This window comes from Chiloscyllium plagiosum, unplaced genomic scaffold (genome assembly GCF_004010195.1).
Source record: "Chiloscyllium plagiosum isolate BGI_BamShark_2017 unplaced genomic scaffold, ASM401019v2 scaf_10866, whole genome shotgun sequence".
Lineage (NCBI taxonomy): Eukaryota > Metazoa > Chordata > Chondrichthyes > Orectolobiformes > Hemiscylliidae > Chiloscyllium > Chiloscyllium plagiosum.
Window position 1 is genome coordinate 10,091 of NW_025214019.1, and position 17,679 is coordinate 27,769.

The 17,679-nt window shown below is 48.2% G+C and overlaps 1 protein-coding gene across 1 annotated transcript in view; it reads right to left on the minus strand.

Annotated features, from left to right (window-relative positions):
- Positions 1 to 17,062, minus strand: part of LOC122547779 (carboxy-terminal domain RNA polymerase II polypeptide A small phosphatase 1-like) — a 27,124-nt gene extending 10,062 nt beyond the window's left edge. Inside the window, exons 1-2 of the mRNA XM_043686362.1 lie at positions 16,320 to 17,062; positions 240 to 397 (exon numbers count right to left, since the gene is read on the minus strand). Coding sequence (XP_043542297.1) covers positions 240 to 397; positions 16,320 to 16,386 — 225 coding nt within the window. The 5' untranslated portion in view covers positions 16,387 to 17,062. The remainder of the gene's footprint in view (positions 1 to 239; positions 398 to 16,319) is intronic.
- Positions 17,063 to 17,679: the final 617 nt, after the last annotated feature.

Below are 17,679 nucleotides of genomic sequence, written 5' to 3' on the forward strand. Positions count from 1 at the left end.
ACTCCCCCCTCCCTCACCCTTCAGTTACTCTCCTACCATTCCCCACTCCCACTCGCTCCCCCAACCTCAATCCATCCACCCACTGCTCTCTCCCTGTCCATCCTCCAAGCCCTGTCCACCTCCTACCCAGTCCTTCAGAGGGTCTGAATTCAGACGTATCTAACTCCATCTCAGGCCTGTATGGTTGAGTGAGGAGCTCAGTAACCATCTCGCCCAGGCCGGTGCCCCCACCCCCATACCTGGGAGGTGCTGTTCTTGCAGTCAAGCACCTGGGAGGTGTTGTTGTTTCTGTTGCTGAGGGCCTGGTCACCGTCATCCTCACTGTGAGCCAGACAGCAGAAGATGGTACGGAGGATACTGCGCTGCCGTAGCTTCTTGCTGGAGACGGACAGGCGACCTGAGGGGGCAGAGGCACACCCAGAGTTAGAGCGAGACAGCGCGGGACAGATGGGAGCCATTTATTAAACACACCAAGGAGACAGATTGTCAGAACATACAGCGCCCCTGGTGGTGATCTGCAGTGGCAATGGTCAACTGGCTGAATTTATCTAGAGCGCATCATGTAGAAAATGGCTCAGTCTGTATCCTTAGACTGTGACCACCTGGTTCAGGACTCCTTTGAACAAAACACTGCCCCGAGATCAACATGCAACACATCAGTGACTACACAACAACATTTCACTGATTATAAAGTGCTCATGAGGTGTTGGGTAGGTCAGAAAAGCATTATATAAATACAACTCTTCCTTTTTTAAAAGTCAAAATAGTCCAATGTGAAGGGCTAAACTCTCGGTCATTCCTCCAGCCTGAGGCAGCGTCAGCTACACCCAGTGTGTGACACTCCCACCTCCTCTGGGTGGGTGGTGGTGTGAAGTGGGGTTCAAACCCACATCCAAAGAGACCGGCTCACATTCCAGGCTGGTACTGAGAGGGTGTGGCACTGTCTCGGGTTGGGGCTCCGTTTCAGACGAGGTTTTCAAACCATGCCACCGCTGCCTGGAAGATCCCAGAGTGAAGGCGAGCAGGGAAATGCTCTCCCCGGGGTCCTGAGGTCAAAACCCACCTCTCAACAAACGGTACCCAGGGAACGGGGTTGTTCGCTCCTGGGTTTGTGGGACCCGATGGGTGCAGACAGACTCCCACACATCAAAACATTGGCAGCAAAACATCCGGGAGGTGCTATAGCAATGAACCTTTGCAGGTCTCCTCCAACACTAACTAATTTAACTCCCTCCCATCCAGTCCCCCTTCTTTACACACTGCAGGGGGCTGGCATTCTGAATCTCCACCACCCGCCACTCCCACTCCCCCATCCCACACACACAACAAGAACCAGAGAAGTTCTAAAGTTGAGCGAGACCAGTGAATGCAAGTCGACATTACTGAATCACAAGGTGGGGGGGAGACTCCATGATGTGCAGACCCTTTAGTCTAGTCCACAGTGACAGGTGACAGCCCTCCCCACACGAGTTACTCACAATGGGGGCGGGGTGGGGGGGATTGGAGTGTTGGGTTGGGTCACGCGCTGGACTGGAATGTTTATTCCCACCCAGGTCATGATTGCTGTGTCAGCCGGCCCGGAGGCACAGTAGACTTTGTGCACACACACCAGTCCGAGTCTTTGATCTCCTGGCTGTGGCCTCGAACATCCACCACCCCCTCCCTCAGCTCCCCTCCCCTCACTCTGCCCACGGCTCGATACAAACCCAGCCAGAGAGATTTAAAGCGGGTGCAGAGGCAGGGAAAGGCATAGGACAGGATGGAACTACGGGCTGATCCACACACTAAAGCCTGGGGCGGTGGGAAGGGGCCAGTACAAAGGATCCTGTGCATTACAAAGGATGTTTATTGTAAAATAGGAGCGTTAACAGCTTTTTTAAGACACATCAAGATATAAAATGGTGGTTAAAGTAAAATGTTACACCTTTGGCTCTGCCTGAACTGTATTCCCCCTCAGGCTGCATATCTGACAGATTTTGTCAATATTAAAGTCCATTACAATCATTGAGCAGAACACTATGGGATGTTAGTGAGGCCTCTCCTGGAGTACAGTGCGCTGTTCTGTTACAGGAAAGATATCATTAAAGCTGGAGAGGGTTCAGAAAAGATTCATCCGGGTGTCACTAGGAATGGAGGGTTTGAGATATAAAAATAGACTGGGACTTTTATTTTCACTTGAAGGTAGGAGGTTGAGGGGTGACCTTATGGAGGTTTATAAGATCACGATGGGCATCGATAATGTGAATACAGTCTTTTCTCCAGGGTGGTGGCCCTCAAAACTAGGGGGCATATTCTGAAGGTGATAGGAGAAATGTTTAAAGGAGGACATATGGGGCAACTTTTGTTTTTATACGGAGAGTGATTCATGTGTAGAATGAACTGCCAGAGGAAGTGATGGGTGTGGATACAGTTAATAGACGTTTGGATAAGTCCTTGAGCAGGAAAGGTTTTGGAGGGATACGGACTAAAAGCAGGCAAGGGGGGGACTAGTTTAGTTTGGGAACACGGTCAGCATGGACTGGGTGGACCGAAGGGTCTGCTTCTGTGACTCAACTGCAAATTCTGTACGATGCAAGTTGAAATATTTTTGTAATTTTTCCTAAATTTTATAAACAAAGTACATTTTGAATAGGTCTAACTTTATGCTCCAGATGTACAGCATAGAGTCCAAAAGCACTGAAATAACACCAAAGCAGTTAATGGTAGGACCCTGAACAGCATTGATGTACAGAAGTCCATAGCTCCCTGACAGAGGCCATGCAAGTAGACAGGGTGATGGAGGAGGAGTATGATGTGTAACCTTTATGGGTCAGGGAATGGAATACAAGAATCAGGATGTCATGTTGCAGCTTCAGAAGACTTTGGTTAGGCCATACTTAAGAGTATTGTGTTCAATTCTGGTCACCCCATTACAGGAAGGATGTGGAGGCTTTGGAGAGGGTGCAGAAGAGGTTTACCAGGATGCTGCCTGGATTAGTGGGTATGAGCGATAAGGAGAGAGGAAAACTCGGGTTGTTTTCTCTGGAGCAAAGACTTAATAGAAATCTATAAAATTATAAAACACATTGATAGGGTTGATGGTCAGAATCTTTATCCCAGAGCTGAAATGTCTAAAACTAAGCAGCATAAATTTAAGGTGAGAGGGGGAAAGTTCAAAGGAGATGTGAGGGGAAAGGTTTACTACACAGAGTGGTGGGAGTGTGGAACGCACTGCCAGGGAGTGGTGGGGGGGGGCAGATACGATAGGGGCATTTCAGGGGCTTTCAGATAAGCACAGGGATATGCAAGGAATGGAGGGAAATGGGCCAAGGGCAGGTAGAAGGGATTAGTTTAATTTGGCATCGTGTTCAGCATAAGATGGTGGGCCGAAGGGCCTGTTCCTGTGCTGTACTGTTCTATGTTCTAAGGTTTTATATTTAAAAAACAGTTAGGTCTCAACTACCATCAATTTAGGAAAGTAAGGAGACAGAGGGAGCTTTATTGGAATGGAACTGGGACAAGAGACACTGGGATTGTTATAAAGAGAAAGTTAAAGAGAGGGATTTAACTGTCAGGTTCAAAATCATGAAAGCGCTTTGATGACATGAGTAAGAAAAGTCTAAGTCCAGGATATATTGGCCTTGGAGGAGGGGGAAGGGAGGGTAGAGAGCACAAGGAGTGGGGAGGGAGAGAAAACAATTCAAGCTGGGTGGGGCTGTGTGTTCAGGAACCCGAGGGTCAGAGATTGAAGATAATTGTCAAAAGGACAACAGGAAGCAGAATTCGCACTCATAAAACACAGCGAGTTATTGAAATCTGTCTGAAGAGGGCAGCGGAAACAGATTCAATAATAATCAAAATAAGGTTTTGAAAAGGAGACATTTACAGGAACTTGAGGAAAGGGGACGGAGAAACGATGGAATTGATTGGATCGTTCGCTCAAAGAGCCAACACAGCACAATAGACTGAATGGCCTCCAGCTCTGCTGTCTAATCCTCACAGCGCCCATTGTGTGGAACTCCCTGCTTATTGCTGGCAATGGTACAAGCCTCATTAGTGCGGTTAAACTGGCCACATGGGGTGCAACGGGCATGGGGTCAAACTCCAAGGCAGTAAATACTGTGATTCACCAATGCCCAGATAACCCGACCTGAAACTGAATGGGCACAGCATCGTCAGAGCTACCATGTTGTAACAGAGGGGTTACACAACCTGCCAGAGACAGTGGGGCACATCTCACTATCTCCCTGCACAGGAAGCCACTGCCTGCGCCTGTTAGCAACCAACCCCCCACCACACCCCAACCCGGCTCATTCGGAGGGCCCCGTGCTTCCTGCAGCAGGCAGGCTTATCACTGAGAAACCAACACTGGGACTCACTATGCCGAGCTCACTACACCGCACACGCTCACTAACGCCTGCTGTGGCTCTGTGGCTGTGCCCATGTCCCTGACCAGATAAATGGTACACAGTTGGGGGGGGGTCTTGGATTTCTCCAGAAATACTACTCCAAATTACCCTCAGCAGGCAGCGTTTTTATAGCGCCTCCAATAAACAGCAAACAGGAGGCGCTGGAAAGGATGGCAAAAAAAATAACTTGGTTAGAGGTTTCAGTTCAAATCAGACTCTCAAAAGGAGAGCGGGTAAGCACGAGATGGAGGGGAGCGTGGGCGAGCGAGGGGGTGGTGTCCATGTGGGATCGATAATTCTTGGGTTCGGGGTGCAAATGGAAATGATGTGCATGAGGTCAGAATGAGGGGTGTACAGAGACACCAGAGACTGGGAGGGCTGAAGGGGGAGGTTACAGGCTAAAGGGGGAGGTTACAGGCTAAAGGGGGAGGTTACAGGCTAAAGGTTACAGAGAAAATTTAAAAATGGAGATGTGGCAGAATTGGGAGTGAGCTCGGGGATGATGGGTGAACAGGGCTGTGTGCACAGCAGGATATGGTCAGTAATGTCCTGGAAAAGCTGGAGAGCATCACAGGAGCCATCACAGCATTTAAAAACTATTAACATGAGCAGTGTACAGGGCCTGTGCTCTTGTGGCACTGTCCTTACCTCTAGACCAGGAGACCTCAGTTCAAAGCCTACCATCCCCAGTAGGTGTGTAACAGCATCTCTGGACAAGTGGATTAGAAAACACCTACAAGGTTATGGGCTAAAAGTGGGATTCGAGTAGATAGCTGCCTGACAACCCAGGACAGATATGATGGGCTGAATGGCCTCTTCCCATGCTGTAAAACCTGGAGTCAATAGAGGCTGCAGTGTAGTGCTCTGGTGAGGACACGACTGTCTGGGAGACACAGCTGTCCACACAGGCCTCTACATCACCGAGGTTCAGGACCCCTCATCCCTTCCAGGGCTCCTCAGTTACAGCAGGATAGGCAGGGGACGGAAGTGGGATACAATAAAGGTTGAGCCATGATGTCGCACAGCAAGGGGCTCCCTGTAAAATACAGAGACATCCAGAAGCCCAGCACTCAATCATTAATGTTTCCCCAACCAGCCTGCCTTAAGACAGAAAAAAAAATAAACTTGTATTTATAAGGCCCAAATGAAGTATATTTTTTATGTTTCAAACAGTAACATCCTTCACAGAAGCAACATCAGAGCAAGCAGGTAATCTGCTTTGAGAGGGTCTCAGTTCAGGGATTTAACACTGACCACAACTCAGGAGCAGGAGGTGGCCATTCGGCCCCTCAGAGTCTAGATTAGAGTGGTGCTGGAAAAGCACAGCAGGTCAGGCAGCATCCAAGGAACAGGAAAATCAACTTTTCGGGCAAAAACCCTGTGCTTTCCCAGCACCACTCTAATCTAGACTCTGATTTCCAGCATCTGCAGTCCTCACTTTTGCCCATTCAGCCCCTCAGACTTGCTCTACCACTGAGCAAGATCGTAGCCCTCTTATTACACTATCCAATCCGTACTCTGCACTAACGCCCACCTCCGCCCCTTTGTTTAACTCAGATCCAACTCGGCGTGAAAAATTCCCAAAGACCCTGAATCCACTGCCTCTTAGGAAGGGAGCTCTAAAGATTTATAATGCTCAAAGAAGAACATTTGCCTCAAATCTCTCTTAAATGGGAAACCCCTTGTTTTCACGCGTTCTAGAGTCTCCCACGAGGGACAACATCATCTCCACATCTGCACCTCCCTCCCTCTCACCCACTCCCGGTCACATCCCCTCAATGTGTAACATGTTTCAATCAGCTTGCCTTTTATTGTTTTAAACTCCCGAGATTATGAACCTAACCTTTAACCACACAGCATCAACTTCGGCTTCACCAGTTTCACCTCCCCTCCCACCACCTCATCCCAGATCCACCCCTCCGACTCAGCCCTGCCTTCTTGACCTGTCCATATTCCTTCCCACCTGTCCATGCCACCCTCCCCTCCCCTGTCACCATCACCCACCACCTGCATCTACCTATCGCCTTTCCAGCTACCTTGCCCCCATGCCCACCTCCCATTTAACTCTCAGTCCCCTTCCCCTTCCCCCATCCCCTCATTTCTGATGAAGAGCTTTCGCTTGATCCTCGGATGCTGCCTGACCGGCTGTGCTTTTCCAGCTCCATGAACCTAACCTGGTCTCATCAATCTGCTCATTCCAGTAAAATGTAAAGTCACCACAGTCCCAGAGAATTGTAGGATTGCTGTCTGTGAGGCTGAGGTGACTGGTGGGGAGTTTAACCTCAAGCTGAGGGTGGGGAAAAGAGATTCAGAAGGAGTGCGCTTCATGGTAACCTCAGCCAGTGCGGAAATCCAAAGTGGACAAACAGGAGGCTGGAAGAACACAGCAAGCTAGGCAGCATCAGGAGGGGGGAGAAGTGAACGTTTTGGGTGTAACCCCCTTCTTCAGGCATGGGGGTGGGGTAGGGAGAGCTACAGATACGGGGCGGTGGGGGAGTAGCAGAATGGTGAGGTAGGGATAGGTGAACACAGGTTGGTTGATGGGAGGGTTCAATCTGGTTGGAGGCAGGACGGAAGGGTCAGTCAGAGGAATGGAAGGGAGGCAGAGAGGCTGGGACAGGAGTCGCGGGATGGGAAAGGTGGTAATTTGAAATTGGAGAACTCAACGTTGAGTCCTCCGGGCAGCCGAGGCAGAAGACAAGGTGTTCCTCCTCCAATTTACGGTCTGATTCACTGCGGCCATAGAGGAGGCGGAGGATGAACATGTCGGAAAGGAAGTGGGAAGGGGAATTGAAATGGGCGATGACTGGGAGGTCAGGCTGAGATGCTCAGTGAGACAGACACCAGGTCTATGTTTGGTCTCACCAATATAGAGAAAGGGTTTGAACCCACGCTGCTGGCATCACTGTGCTTCACAAACCAGATGTCCAGCCAACTGAGCTAACCAGCCTCCACCAAATCTGCTTTGGACTGCCCTTTAATGCACTGACATCCCATCATGGCCACAAGATGGCCAGTGCTGTACGCAGTACTCCAGACGTGGTCTCAGCAGTGCCCTATGTAACTGACACATAACCTGAATTCAAAGCCCCTCGTGATCAATAACATTCTGCCTGCTTTCCCCTCATTAGTTGCTAAACAGCACAGGACAAACATCTTGATTATTCTTCAAAACCAGTAGCCACAGGACCGTTTATGCCTCCACGAGAAGGCCAGACCTTGGGTTGACATCTCAAAGACGGCATCTCCAGTTCCGGTATTGCTCAGTCTGAGTCAGTGTCACCTTGTGTTGGGTGACACTGCTGTATATGTGCCGCAGGGTGTTTCGCTGCTTTGTACAAGTTGTTGTTGTTGCTAGATTTGGCCTCAGTGCCATTGGATCAGTTACAAATCTGGTGGAACGAGGGAGTGGGCTGGTGGGCTCGGGGTGCTGCAGTCACTGACTTGAGCTCCTGGTCCCCATCCACCCTTCCTGGTGGATAACTGTGAAATGTGAGAGTTGGGGAGAAGTCTGCAGAATGATCAGTCACACGACAGCACAATCAAACAAGTAGCCACAGTGCAAGGAAAGCAGATTGAACAGTAACTTTAAGCAACACCCTCAATATCCCCCTCATCGAACACTCCCAAAACAGGAACAGCACGGGGTTAGATACAGAGTAAAACTCCCTTTACACTGTCCCCCGTCAAACACTCCCAGGAGAGGGACAGCACTGGGTTAGATACACAGTAAGGGTCCCTCTACATAAGACTGCAAGAGATGGGAACAGAATAAGTCTATTCGGCCCATCGAGTCTGCTCCACCATTTGATTGTAGCAGATATGTTTATCAACTCTGTTCTCCTGCCTTGTCCCTATAACCTTACTAATGAAGAATCTATCTCTGTCTTAAGTTCACTCAATGTCACTGAGGGCTGTGGAGGCCAAGTCAATCAGTTCCACAGATTCCCCACACTCTGGCTCAAGAAATTCCTCCCCATCTCAGTTCTAAAGGGTTGTCCCTTCACTCTGAGGCTGTGCCGCTTGGGTCAGAGTCCCTCCTACTAATGGAAACATCTTTTCCATGTCCACTCTATCCAGGCCTCTCAGTATTCTGTAAGTTTCAATCAGACCTCCCTCATCCTTCTAAACTTCATCAAGTACAGACCCAGAGTCCTCAACCACTCCTCATATGACAAGCCCCTCATCCCCGGGGTCATTCTTGTAAACCTCCTCTGGATCCCCCTCCCAGGCCAGCACAGTCTTCCTTAGACACAGGGAACAAAACTACTAACAATATTCCAAAAGCAGTCTGCCCAGAGCCTTGGACAGCCTCGGCAGTACATCTCAGCTCTTGTATTCCAGCCCTTTTGAAACGAATGCTAACATTGAATTTGCCTTCCAAAATACTAACTGAATCTTGAACTAGGATTCACAAGTCCATTTGTACTTCAGATTTCCAAAGCCTTTCCTTACCTAGGCAATAATCTACACATCTATTCTTTCTATTCAAAAGTGCATAACCTTTCAATTTCCCACATTGTATTCCATCGGCCTCTTCTTTGCCCACTCTCCTAACTCGCCCAAGTCATAGAGTCATAGAGATGTACAGCACAGAAACAGACCCTTCTCTCCAACCCATCCATGCCGACCAGATATCCCAACTCTATCTAGTCCCATCTGCCAGCAACCAGCCCATATCCCTCCAAACCCTTCCTATTCATATACCCATCCAGATGCCTCTTAAATGATGTAATTGTACCATCCTCCACCACTTCCTCTGGAAGCCCATTCCACAGACCCACTACCCTCTGTGTGAAAATGTTGCCCCTTAGGTCTCTTTTATATCTTTCCCCTCTCACCCTAAACCTATGCCCTCTAGTTCTAGACTCTCCCATCACAGGGAAAAGACCTTGTCTATTTACCCTATCCATGCCCCTCATAATTTTGTAAACCTCCATAAGGTCACCCCTCAGCCTCTGCCGCTCCAGGAAAAACAGCCCCAGCCTTTTCAGCCTCTCCCTACAGCTCAAAATCCTCCAACCCTGGCAACAGCGTTTTGCAGCCTCCCCACTTCCTCAACATTACCTGTCCCTACACCTATCCTTGTGTCATCAAACACTCCCAGGACACGGACAGCACATGATTAGATACAAAATCAAACTCCTCCTCTTTTACACCATAATCCCATAAGAAATAAGAACAGCAGCAGGCCATTCATCACTCATGGCTGATCTGATATTCCTCATAATCACGTTAATCTTTCCCCCTAAACTCCCCAATTGATCAAGAATCTCTCCAACTTAATTATACACTCTGGTTAGTTGTAGGTTAGATTAGTAGTTAGTGGAGTTTTGTTTTTTTCTCTCTCGTATTTTTCTTTTGTTAAATTTTGGTTATTATTTATTTAAGATTTAATTGTATACCAATACTTATACTTGGGTTATTTTTTATTCTGTAAACTTGTAAAAATGTTAAATTTTCAATAAAAATATCTATAAAAAAAATCTCTCCATCTCAGTCCTAAATATAAGCAAGGACTCTGCCCCCACAGCTCTCTGTGGCAATGAATTCCAAAGACTCCCAACCCTCAGAGAAGCGATTCCTCCTCATCTCTGTCTCAAATTGGTGTCACTGTATTCTGAGACAGTGCCCTCTGGTCCTGGACTCTCCCATGGGGAGAACCATCCTCTCAGCATTGGATTCTTAAGGGGCTTGACAGGGTCAATGAGATCACCTCTCATTTCTCTGAACTCCAGCGAGTACAGACCCAAACTTTGCTCATGAGACAAAGCCTTCTTTGAGCTGCCTCAAGTATAATGTCTTTCCTTAAATAAGAGACCAAGCCTGCTCCCAGTGCTCATGAAGTGGTCTGCACAGCACCTTGTACAGTTGCACTAAGACTTCCCTACTCTTATACTCCAACCCAGCACGGTGACTCAGTGGTTGGTACTGCTGCCTCACAACACCAGGGACTTGAGTTCAATTCCACCCTCGAGTGACTGTCTGTGTGGAGTTTGCACATTCACCCAGTGTCTGAGCAAGGTTTCCTCCAGGTGCTCCGGTTTCCTCCCACAGTCCAAAGATATGCAGGTTAACTGGATTGGCCATACTAAATTGCTCATGGTGTCCAGGGATGTCCAGGCTGGGTGGAAATGCAGGGTTACATGAATAGGGTAGGGGCATGAGTCTGAGTGGGATGCTATTCAGAGGGTCGGTGTGGACCTGGGCTGATTGTTCCCACACTGTAGAGATTCTATTCTAGCCACTCTTGAGAGAAGGGCCAACATTCCATGACCCTTCCTGATTATCTGCTGCACGTATGCGCTCGCTTTCTGCGTTTCTTGCACAGGACCTCAAAGTCCCTTTGTGATGCAGCTTTCTGCAGTTTCTCTCCATTTAAATAATATTGTTCTCCCTTCCAAAATGAGCAACTTCACATTTTCTCACATTATATTCCATTTGCTCAGTTACTTAACCTATTAATATTTCTCTGTAAACTGTCTGTATCCGCCTCTCAGCCTGCCTTTGGTCTATTTTTGTGTCTTCTGCAAATTTGGCTACGGTACATTCACTTCCTTCCTCCAAGTCATTTATATATATTGTAAACAGTGGCAGCCCCAGCACTGATCCCTGTGGAACCCTACTGGTCATGGGTCACCAACCTGAAAAGAACCCCCCAGCCCAACTCTCTGTTTTCTGCCCATTAGCCAATTTTAAAATGAAAACACTGTCTCCATGAAATGTTCTCAGCACAGGTACAGCACAAGGTTAGATAGAGTAAAGCTCCCTCTATATAACAAACTACAAACACTCTCACAGATATGGGAAAAGAAATGTTAATTGGGTTAAAAAAAACAACAGTGTTAACAACACACCATCATATTCATCTCCCGTGTCCAAACTGTTATCATTTCATCTGCATAGAATAAGCCATACAGGGCCAGGACTGCTACAAAGAGGCATTATCTGAAAGTTGTTTTCTCTTACTCAATATGTAATGCCCATCCATAAGGGTGAAAAGGAGAGGAAGATGATGAACAGATCACAGAGACCAGTTTGTCTCCATCAGTAACAAATTTCCCGCAGAGCCTTTGCAAAGACACACAGAACCAGCAAATCTCCCTGACACTCCGTAAGGAATCGTACACTTGCAACTTCTGCTTTGGATGTTTACACAGAAACACACACCATGTTACATTGATCAGTGCAGAATGATGACATGGTAATGGCGGTTTTGTGATGTGTTCCCTCCCACAGCATCAGTTGGGGGAAAAGCACAATTTGCAGGACATCGCAAGATCAGCAAAACAACACTGAGAATACACACAGCATCATTCTCCATCTGACCAATCCATACCGGGCTCTGGAGGAAGCACATGGATTCAATAAACTCTGGGGTACAGTAATGGTGGGGACAGGTCTGTCCCTGAATAACCCTGTAGTACAGTAATGGTGGGGACAGGTCTGTCCCTGTATAACCCTGTGGTACAGTAATGGTGGGGACAGGTCTGGATTCAATAAACTCTGGGGTACAGTAATGGTGGGGACAGGTCTGTCCCTATATAACCCTGTAGTACAGTAATGGTGGGGACAGGTCTGTCCCTATATAACCCTGTGGTACAGTAATGGTGGGGACAGGTCTGTTCCTGTATAACCCTTGGTATACAGTACTGGTAGCGACAGATCATAGAGCCATACAGCATGGAAACTGACCCTTCAGTTCACTCATCTGTGCTGACCAGACATTCCAAGCTGACCTAGTCCCATTTGCCAGCATTTGCAACATATCAGTCTAAACTCTCCCTATTCATGTACCCATTCAGATGCATTGTAAATGTTGTAATTGTACCAGCCTCTACCACTTCCTCTGGCAGCTCGTTCCATATGTGCAGCACTCTATGCAAAAATGTTACCCCTCGGGACCTTTTAAAATCTTTCTCCTCTCACCTTAAAACTATGCCCTCTAGTTTTGGACTCCCCGACCCAAGGGCAAAGACCTTGGTTATTCACCCGATCTAAGTCCCTTATAATTTTATAATCCCCTGTAAGGACACCACACAGAGTCCAATGCTCCAGGGGCTAAAAGCCCTAGCCTATAACTCATAGACTCTAGTGCCAGCAACTTCACTGTAAATCCTCCCTGCATCCTTTCCAGTTTAACAACATCCTTCATACAGCAGGAAAACCAGAACTGTACACAGTATTCCAAAGGCAGCCTCACTATGAAAATATTCCACAGGAAAGTTCTGGTACACCATCCCTGTCTATTGGATTGTTCACTGTTGACTGATCCTGCATTATCAATATTTTCCTCTCCTGTTTGAGCTCTGCCAGGATAGCAGCACAGCTATTGTTCTAAAACTGTGTAACCCTGGGATACAGTACTGGTGGGGACAGGTCTGTCAGTGCATAACACTGGGGTACAGTACTGGTGGGGACAGGTCTGTCAGTGCATAACACTGGGGTACAGTCCTGGTGGGGACAGGTCTGTCACTGTATAACACTGGGGTACAGTACAGTTGGGGACAGGTCTGTCAATGGGAATGAGACTTAAACTTCTTCACTATGCTGTAACGTCATCAGTTGACAATATTTCCCAACAGTTGGCAATTGTCATTAACTGGCCTGTGAGTGCATTGCCCTCCAGTGAGCTGTCTCTTCAGTCCCGGTGTGCTACCAGAATCGGTTCATTAAAATGTACAGACAATACAGTGCCCTATGGTTACAGTTCCTTGTAATAACAGTGAAAGCAAAATAGTCTCAGATCTTAGTGGACCCAGATTAGCACCTTCTAATTGCCCTATTGTGTAATTGTGACATGACAGACTACCCAGTAACTGTATACCACTGGGGTACAGTACTGGTGAGGACAGGTCTGTCCCTGTATAACACTGGGGTACAGTACTGGTGGGGATAGGTCTGTCACTGTATAACACTGGGGTACGTACTGGTAGGGACAGGTCTGTCACTGTATAACACTGAGGTACAGTACTGGTGGGGATAGGTCTGTCATTGTATTACAATGGGATACAGTACCAGTGGGGACAATCTGTCACTGTATAACACTGGGGTACAGTACTGGTGGGGACGGGTCTATCCCTGCATAATAATGGGATACAGTACTGGTGGGGACAGGTCTGTCCCTGTATAACACTGGGGTACAGTACTGGAGGGGACAGGTCTGTCAATGATAAGACTGGGGTACAGTCCTGGTGAGGACAGATCTGTCACTGTATAACACTGGGGTACAGTACTGGTGGAGACAGGTCTGTCACTGTATAACACTGGGGTACAGTACTGGTGGAGACAGATCTGTCACTGTATAACATTGGGGTACAGTGTTCAGCCAAATTTTACCCATCATCTTCTACCCATTCAGCTGAAGCTGCCTCAGCCTCAGCCCAATCAGCTGCCAAGGCAGCCTTCTGCACCCTTCTGGGAGGTGGCAGGGTGCGGTGGGAAGAAGGGTACAGCAGATCGATGGGAATGAAATTCTCTTCCTGTCGGTCTCCCTCAAAGCCAATCAGCATCCTGACTTGGAAATATGTCACCATTCCTTCAGTGTCGCTGGGTCAGAATCTTGAATTCCCTCCCTAAGGGACACTGCGGGTGAACCTACAGCGCATGGTCAGCAGCAGTTCAAGAAGGCTCCAAGGCAACCGATTCTGGTCTAACCAATGATACCCCTCACCCCATGAATGGTCAAGATCAAGGAGATTCACAGTTGCTCTCCGTCATGACGCACAACTCCCTAATGCTCCGGGAAACCTCTTCAGCAAGTCACTCCAGAATAAGTGACCATGTAGGGAAACCCAGTTCAGAACAACTTCACCTCCAGCCGTGGAGAGGAGGATATTGGCAGGACAGGGGCTGTCAGACAGTGATCAGACCTGCTTCACTGTTCTCCCTCCGGCTGGAGACACTGCGGCCAACACTCACTCCTGAATGTTGCTGCATACCCTCAGACTTGTACCTCCCTGCACTGCATTTACACTTCAGTGTAGAAACCCCATCCCAAAGCACTGCAGCAGGAAATAGGTGAACAGCCAAAAGAGAGGATATTCTGAGGATGTCATCTGAAAGATACTTCTATCAGAAGTTAAAGGAAGATTGACTTCAGAAGAGTAGGAGCACAAATTAGCCATTCGGCCCTTCAAACCAGCTCCACCATTCTATACCACCTCAACACAATCATCCTGCCCTATCCCCATCGTCTTTAATGTGACCAATATCTAGAAATCTACAAAACTTGATTCTACTTAGTACAGTACTGGGCTCCACAGAGAATTCCAAAGATTCACTATTCCCTGAGTGATGAGCTTCTTCCACAGTTCATTCCTAACTGGGCTGTCCTTATCCTGAGGCTGAGCCCCAGCCTGAGGAAACGTCCTTTCTGCATTTTCCCTTTCCAGAATTTTGTAAGTTTCTATGGGAATCACCCCTCATTCCCCTAAACTCTGTCCACTTCAATCAATTTCTCCTCAGTACTACCAGGGTCTGGTGATTCCCTGCTCAACTCTCTCAATAGGAAACAGGCTCTTCCTTAGGCTAGGGAACTTACTTATCTGTTACACATACCACAGGACCTCCCAAAGTGCTGTGCAGTCAATGAAACACTTTGCATGAAATGTAGGAAACAAGAGTGATCAATTGGAGCACAGCAACCTCCCACAAGCAACAAGGTGATAATGATTGAATAACTTGCTTTAGCAATGTTGGTTGAGGGATGAATATTTGTGCAGGACATGGGAGAAATTCCCTATTTTTCTCTGGAATAGTGGGCACAGAATCTTCTCTGACCATTTAGCACTTCACCTGACAGTGCAGCACTCCCTCAGTACTGACACCGGGTGGGCAGTATGTGGATACGGACTGTCACTCCAATTAAACATGAAGCCAACCAGCACTGTGAAAGATGTGGTAGTTCAAAATAGGATTGCACTCGACACTTTTTATTTACAAAAACAGTTCAGATAATGCCGAGGTAACAGACTTGATGCTGAATACCAAGTGATGATGATCAGCAAGTCACAACGACCAGAGGACCCTGTGTGTACCTCAGACTGGGCAGAGGGCAGATTTGACAACCTCCATGCTCCCTGGACTAACACTGCCAGCCCCTCACAACCATTCACATTACTGCAGAGCCCTCCCCTTCACCAGCTGCCCAGGGGCAGTGCCCACGACCTAGGCGTAAGGGCACAAGTACAGACACGAGGCTGCAAACAGAAGAGACCAGGCGAGCGGGCAGATGTGCATTTTGGAAAGAGGAGCAGTTTCTGGCGGGGAGGCGGGCCCTGAATTCTGTAGCGGTGCCGAGGCTTCCCCCCCCTTCCTCCAGCAGCGGACTCAAAAACACTGACACACCCACCAAGCAAGTTCCACTCAACACAAACATCCGCTCTCCCTTCAATGGGGGGGGAGGGAGGCGTACACACACAAAAACAACACAATCCTACCTGATCAACCTCACCCAGAGCGACACTATTCCAAATGTTGACATTTAAAAATAAACAAGGCTCCCGGGGGCCGGAGGCAATCTGCCTTCTCCTGCCCGGGGTGAGGACTGGTTTCACGGGGCGACGTTTCTCTGCCTCCCTTTACTCTGGGAGGGGGGCGAGAAAAAGGGGAGGGAGAACAGACAGGATGAACAACATCTTCAACAGACACAGGGCTAGACTTCTCCCCCTCCCTCCCTCCCCTGTTGTTTTGCCGTTGATCCACACCCCCGCCCCCCCCTCCAAAAAAAAACGAGCGAAAGAATGCAAAACCACATGAAATTACAATTCGGAAAGGAAGGGGAGACTCAAAGTCCGTCAAGGGCTGGCAGGAGAGGGATCGATACAATGTTGCGGTTGAGTTTGTTACAAAGTTTCTCTGTTTAAACCACAACAATAGGGGAGGAGATACAATGTAACTCACATCGATACAATGTTACAGAATTGTTACCTTTCTCTCGCAGCGGCGTTCTCAGCTCTTCTTTGCTGACTTGTGTGATTATAGACATATTGTCCATCAGTCTTTTTTTTTGCAAATACAAAATCTCTCCCCCTTCCCCCCCCTCTCTCTTTTTAAAAAAATGCTTCTATATATTTTTGTTTAAAATGGAGGAGGGGAGGGGGGGAAAGGAAAGAGAGAGGGAGGGGGAGTTCAGGAGCTCAATCTCAACATGGAAACCTTTTCCTCGTCAGTTTCGAAGCACGAAACTAACAAGCATCGTCAGGCTCGGTTTCAAGGCGGCCCGCCGCACAGGGACTCAGCCTGTAACAGGCAGCCGCTTCTCCAAGCGTAAGGCTCGGCTCACAGCGTCCTGAAGGCGGCGGAGTGAGTCCGTCCGTCCTCCCTCCCTTCCTCTCCTCACTACCGCGTCTCTGAGGTTCGCCTTCCCCAAACTCCGTTTTCTTTGCGACTGTGTGTGTTTTAAAAAACAACAAAAAAAGTTTCAAACCCTTCAACGCACACTCTGCTGCCCCCCCCCCGAGGTTGTTTTGATGGGAGTTGGTGTAGATGCGTGGGGGGGGAGCCTGGAAACAGCAGCGCTGGAGCCCCAGGGTTAGGGACCGTCTCCAAAGCGCATTCGCCTGCTCGAAGCAGCGAATTGTTTTCCCTGACAGTAATCGTAGGAGAGAAGGCAGACAGTGTTTAGACTTTAGAGGGAGGTATACATTTGAAAAAAAATAAAATCATGAAGGATCACAAAGACCATGTACTCTCTCTCTCTCACACACACACACACCACCCCGCCCCCCCTTCCTGGATCCATATTCTTCTTTTTTACAAATATTTCCTGTTTCTCACTGAGTTCCAGTTCTCTAGTGGATTTGAGCAGACAGTGCACCCCTTGACGGAGTGTTGCACTGTCAGACATGCCCTCCCTGGCAGATGAAATACTTGATTTGAGGTTATGATTCGCCCCTCAGGGTGGGTCTGAGAGGTCCACCAGCCCAAATCACAGCAGAGCAGAGGAACTATCTCCTGCATCACTATGAGGCCTTCAGTCAATACAATTAAACCCAAATTATCTGGTAACTGTAGGATTTTGCTGTGTACAGATTGGATTTTGTGGGTGGCACTGGCTGGGTCAGCATTTATTGCCTGTACCTAGTTGCCCCTTGGGAAGGTGGGGGTGAGCTACCTGCTTGAACCACTGCAGTCCATGTGCTGTGGATTGACCCAAAATGCCCTTAGTGAGGGAATTCCAGGATTTTGATCCAGTGACACTGAAGGAATGGCAATATATTTCCAAGTCAGGATGGTGAGAGGTTTGGAGGGTAACTTGCAGGGAGTGGGGTTCCCATGTATCTGCTGA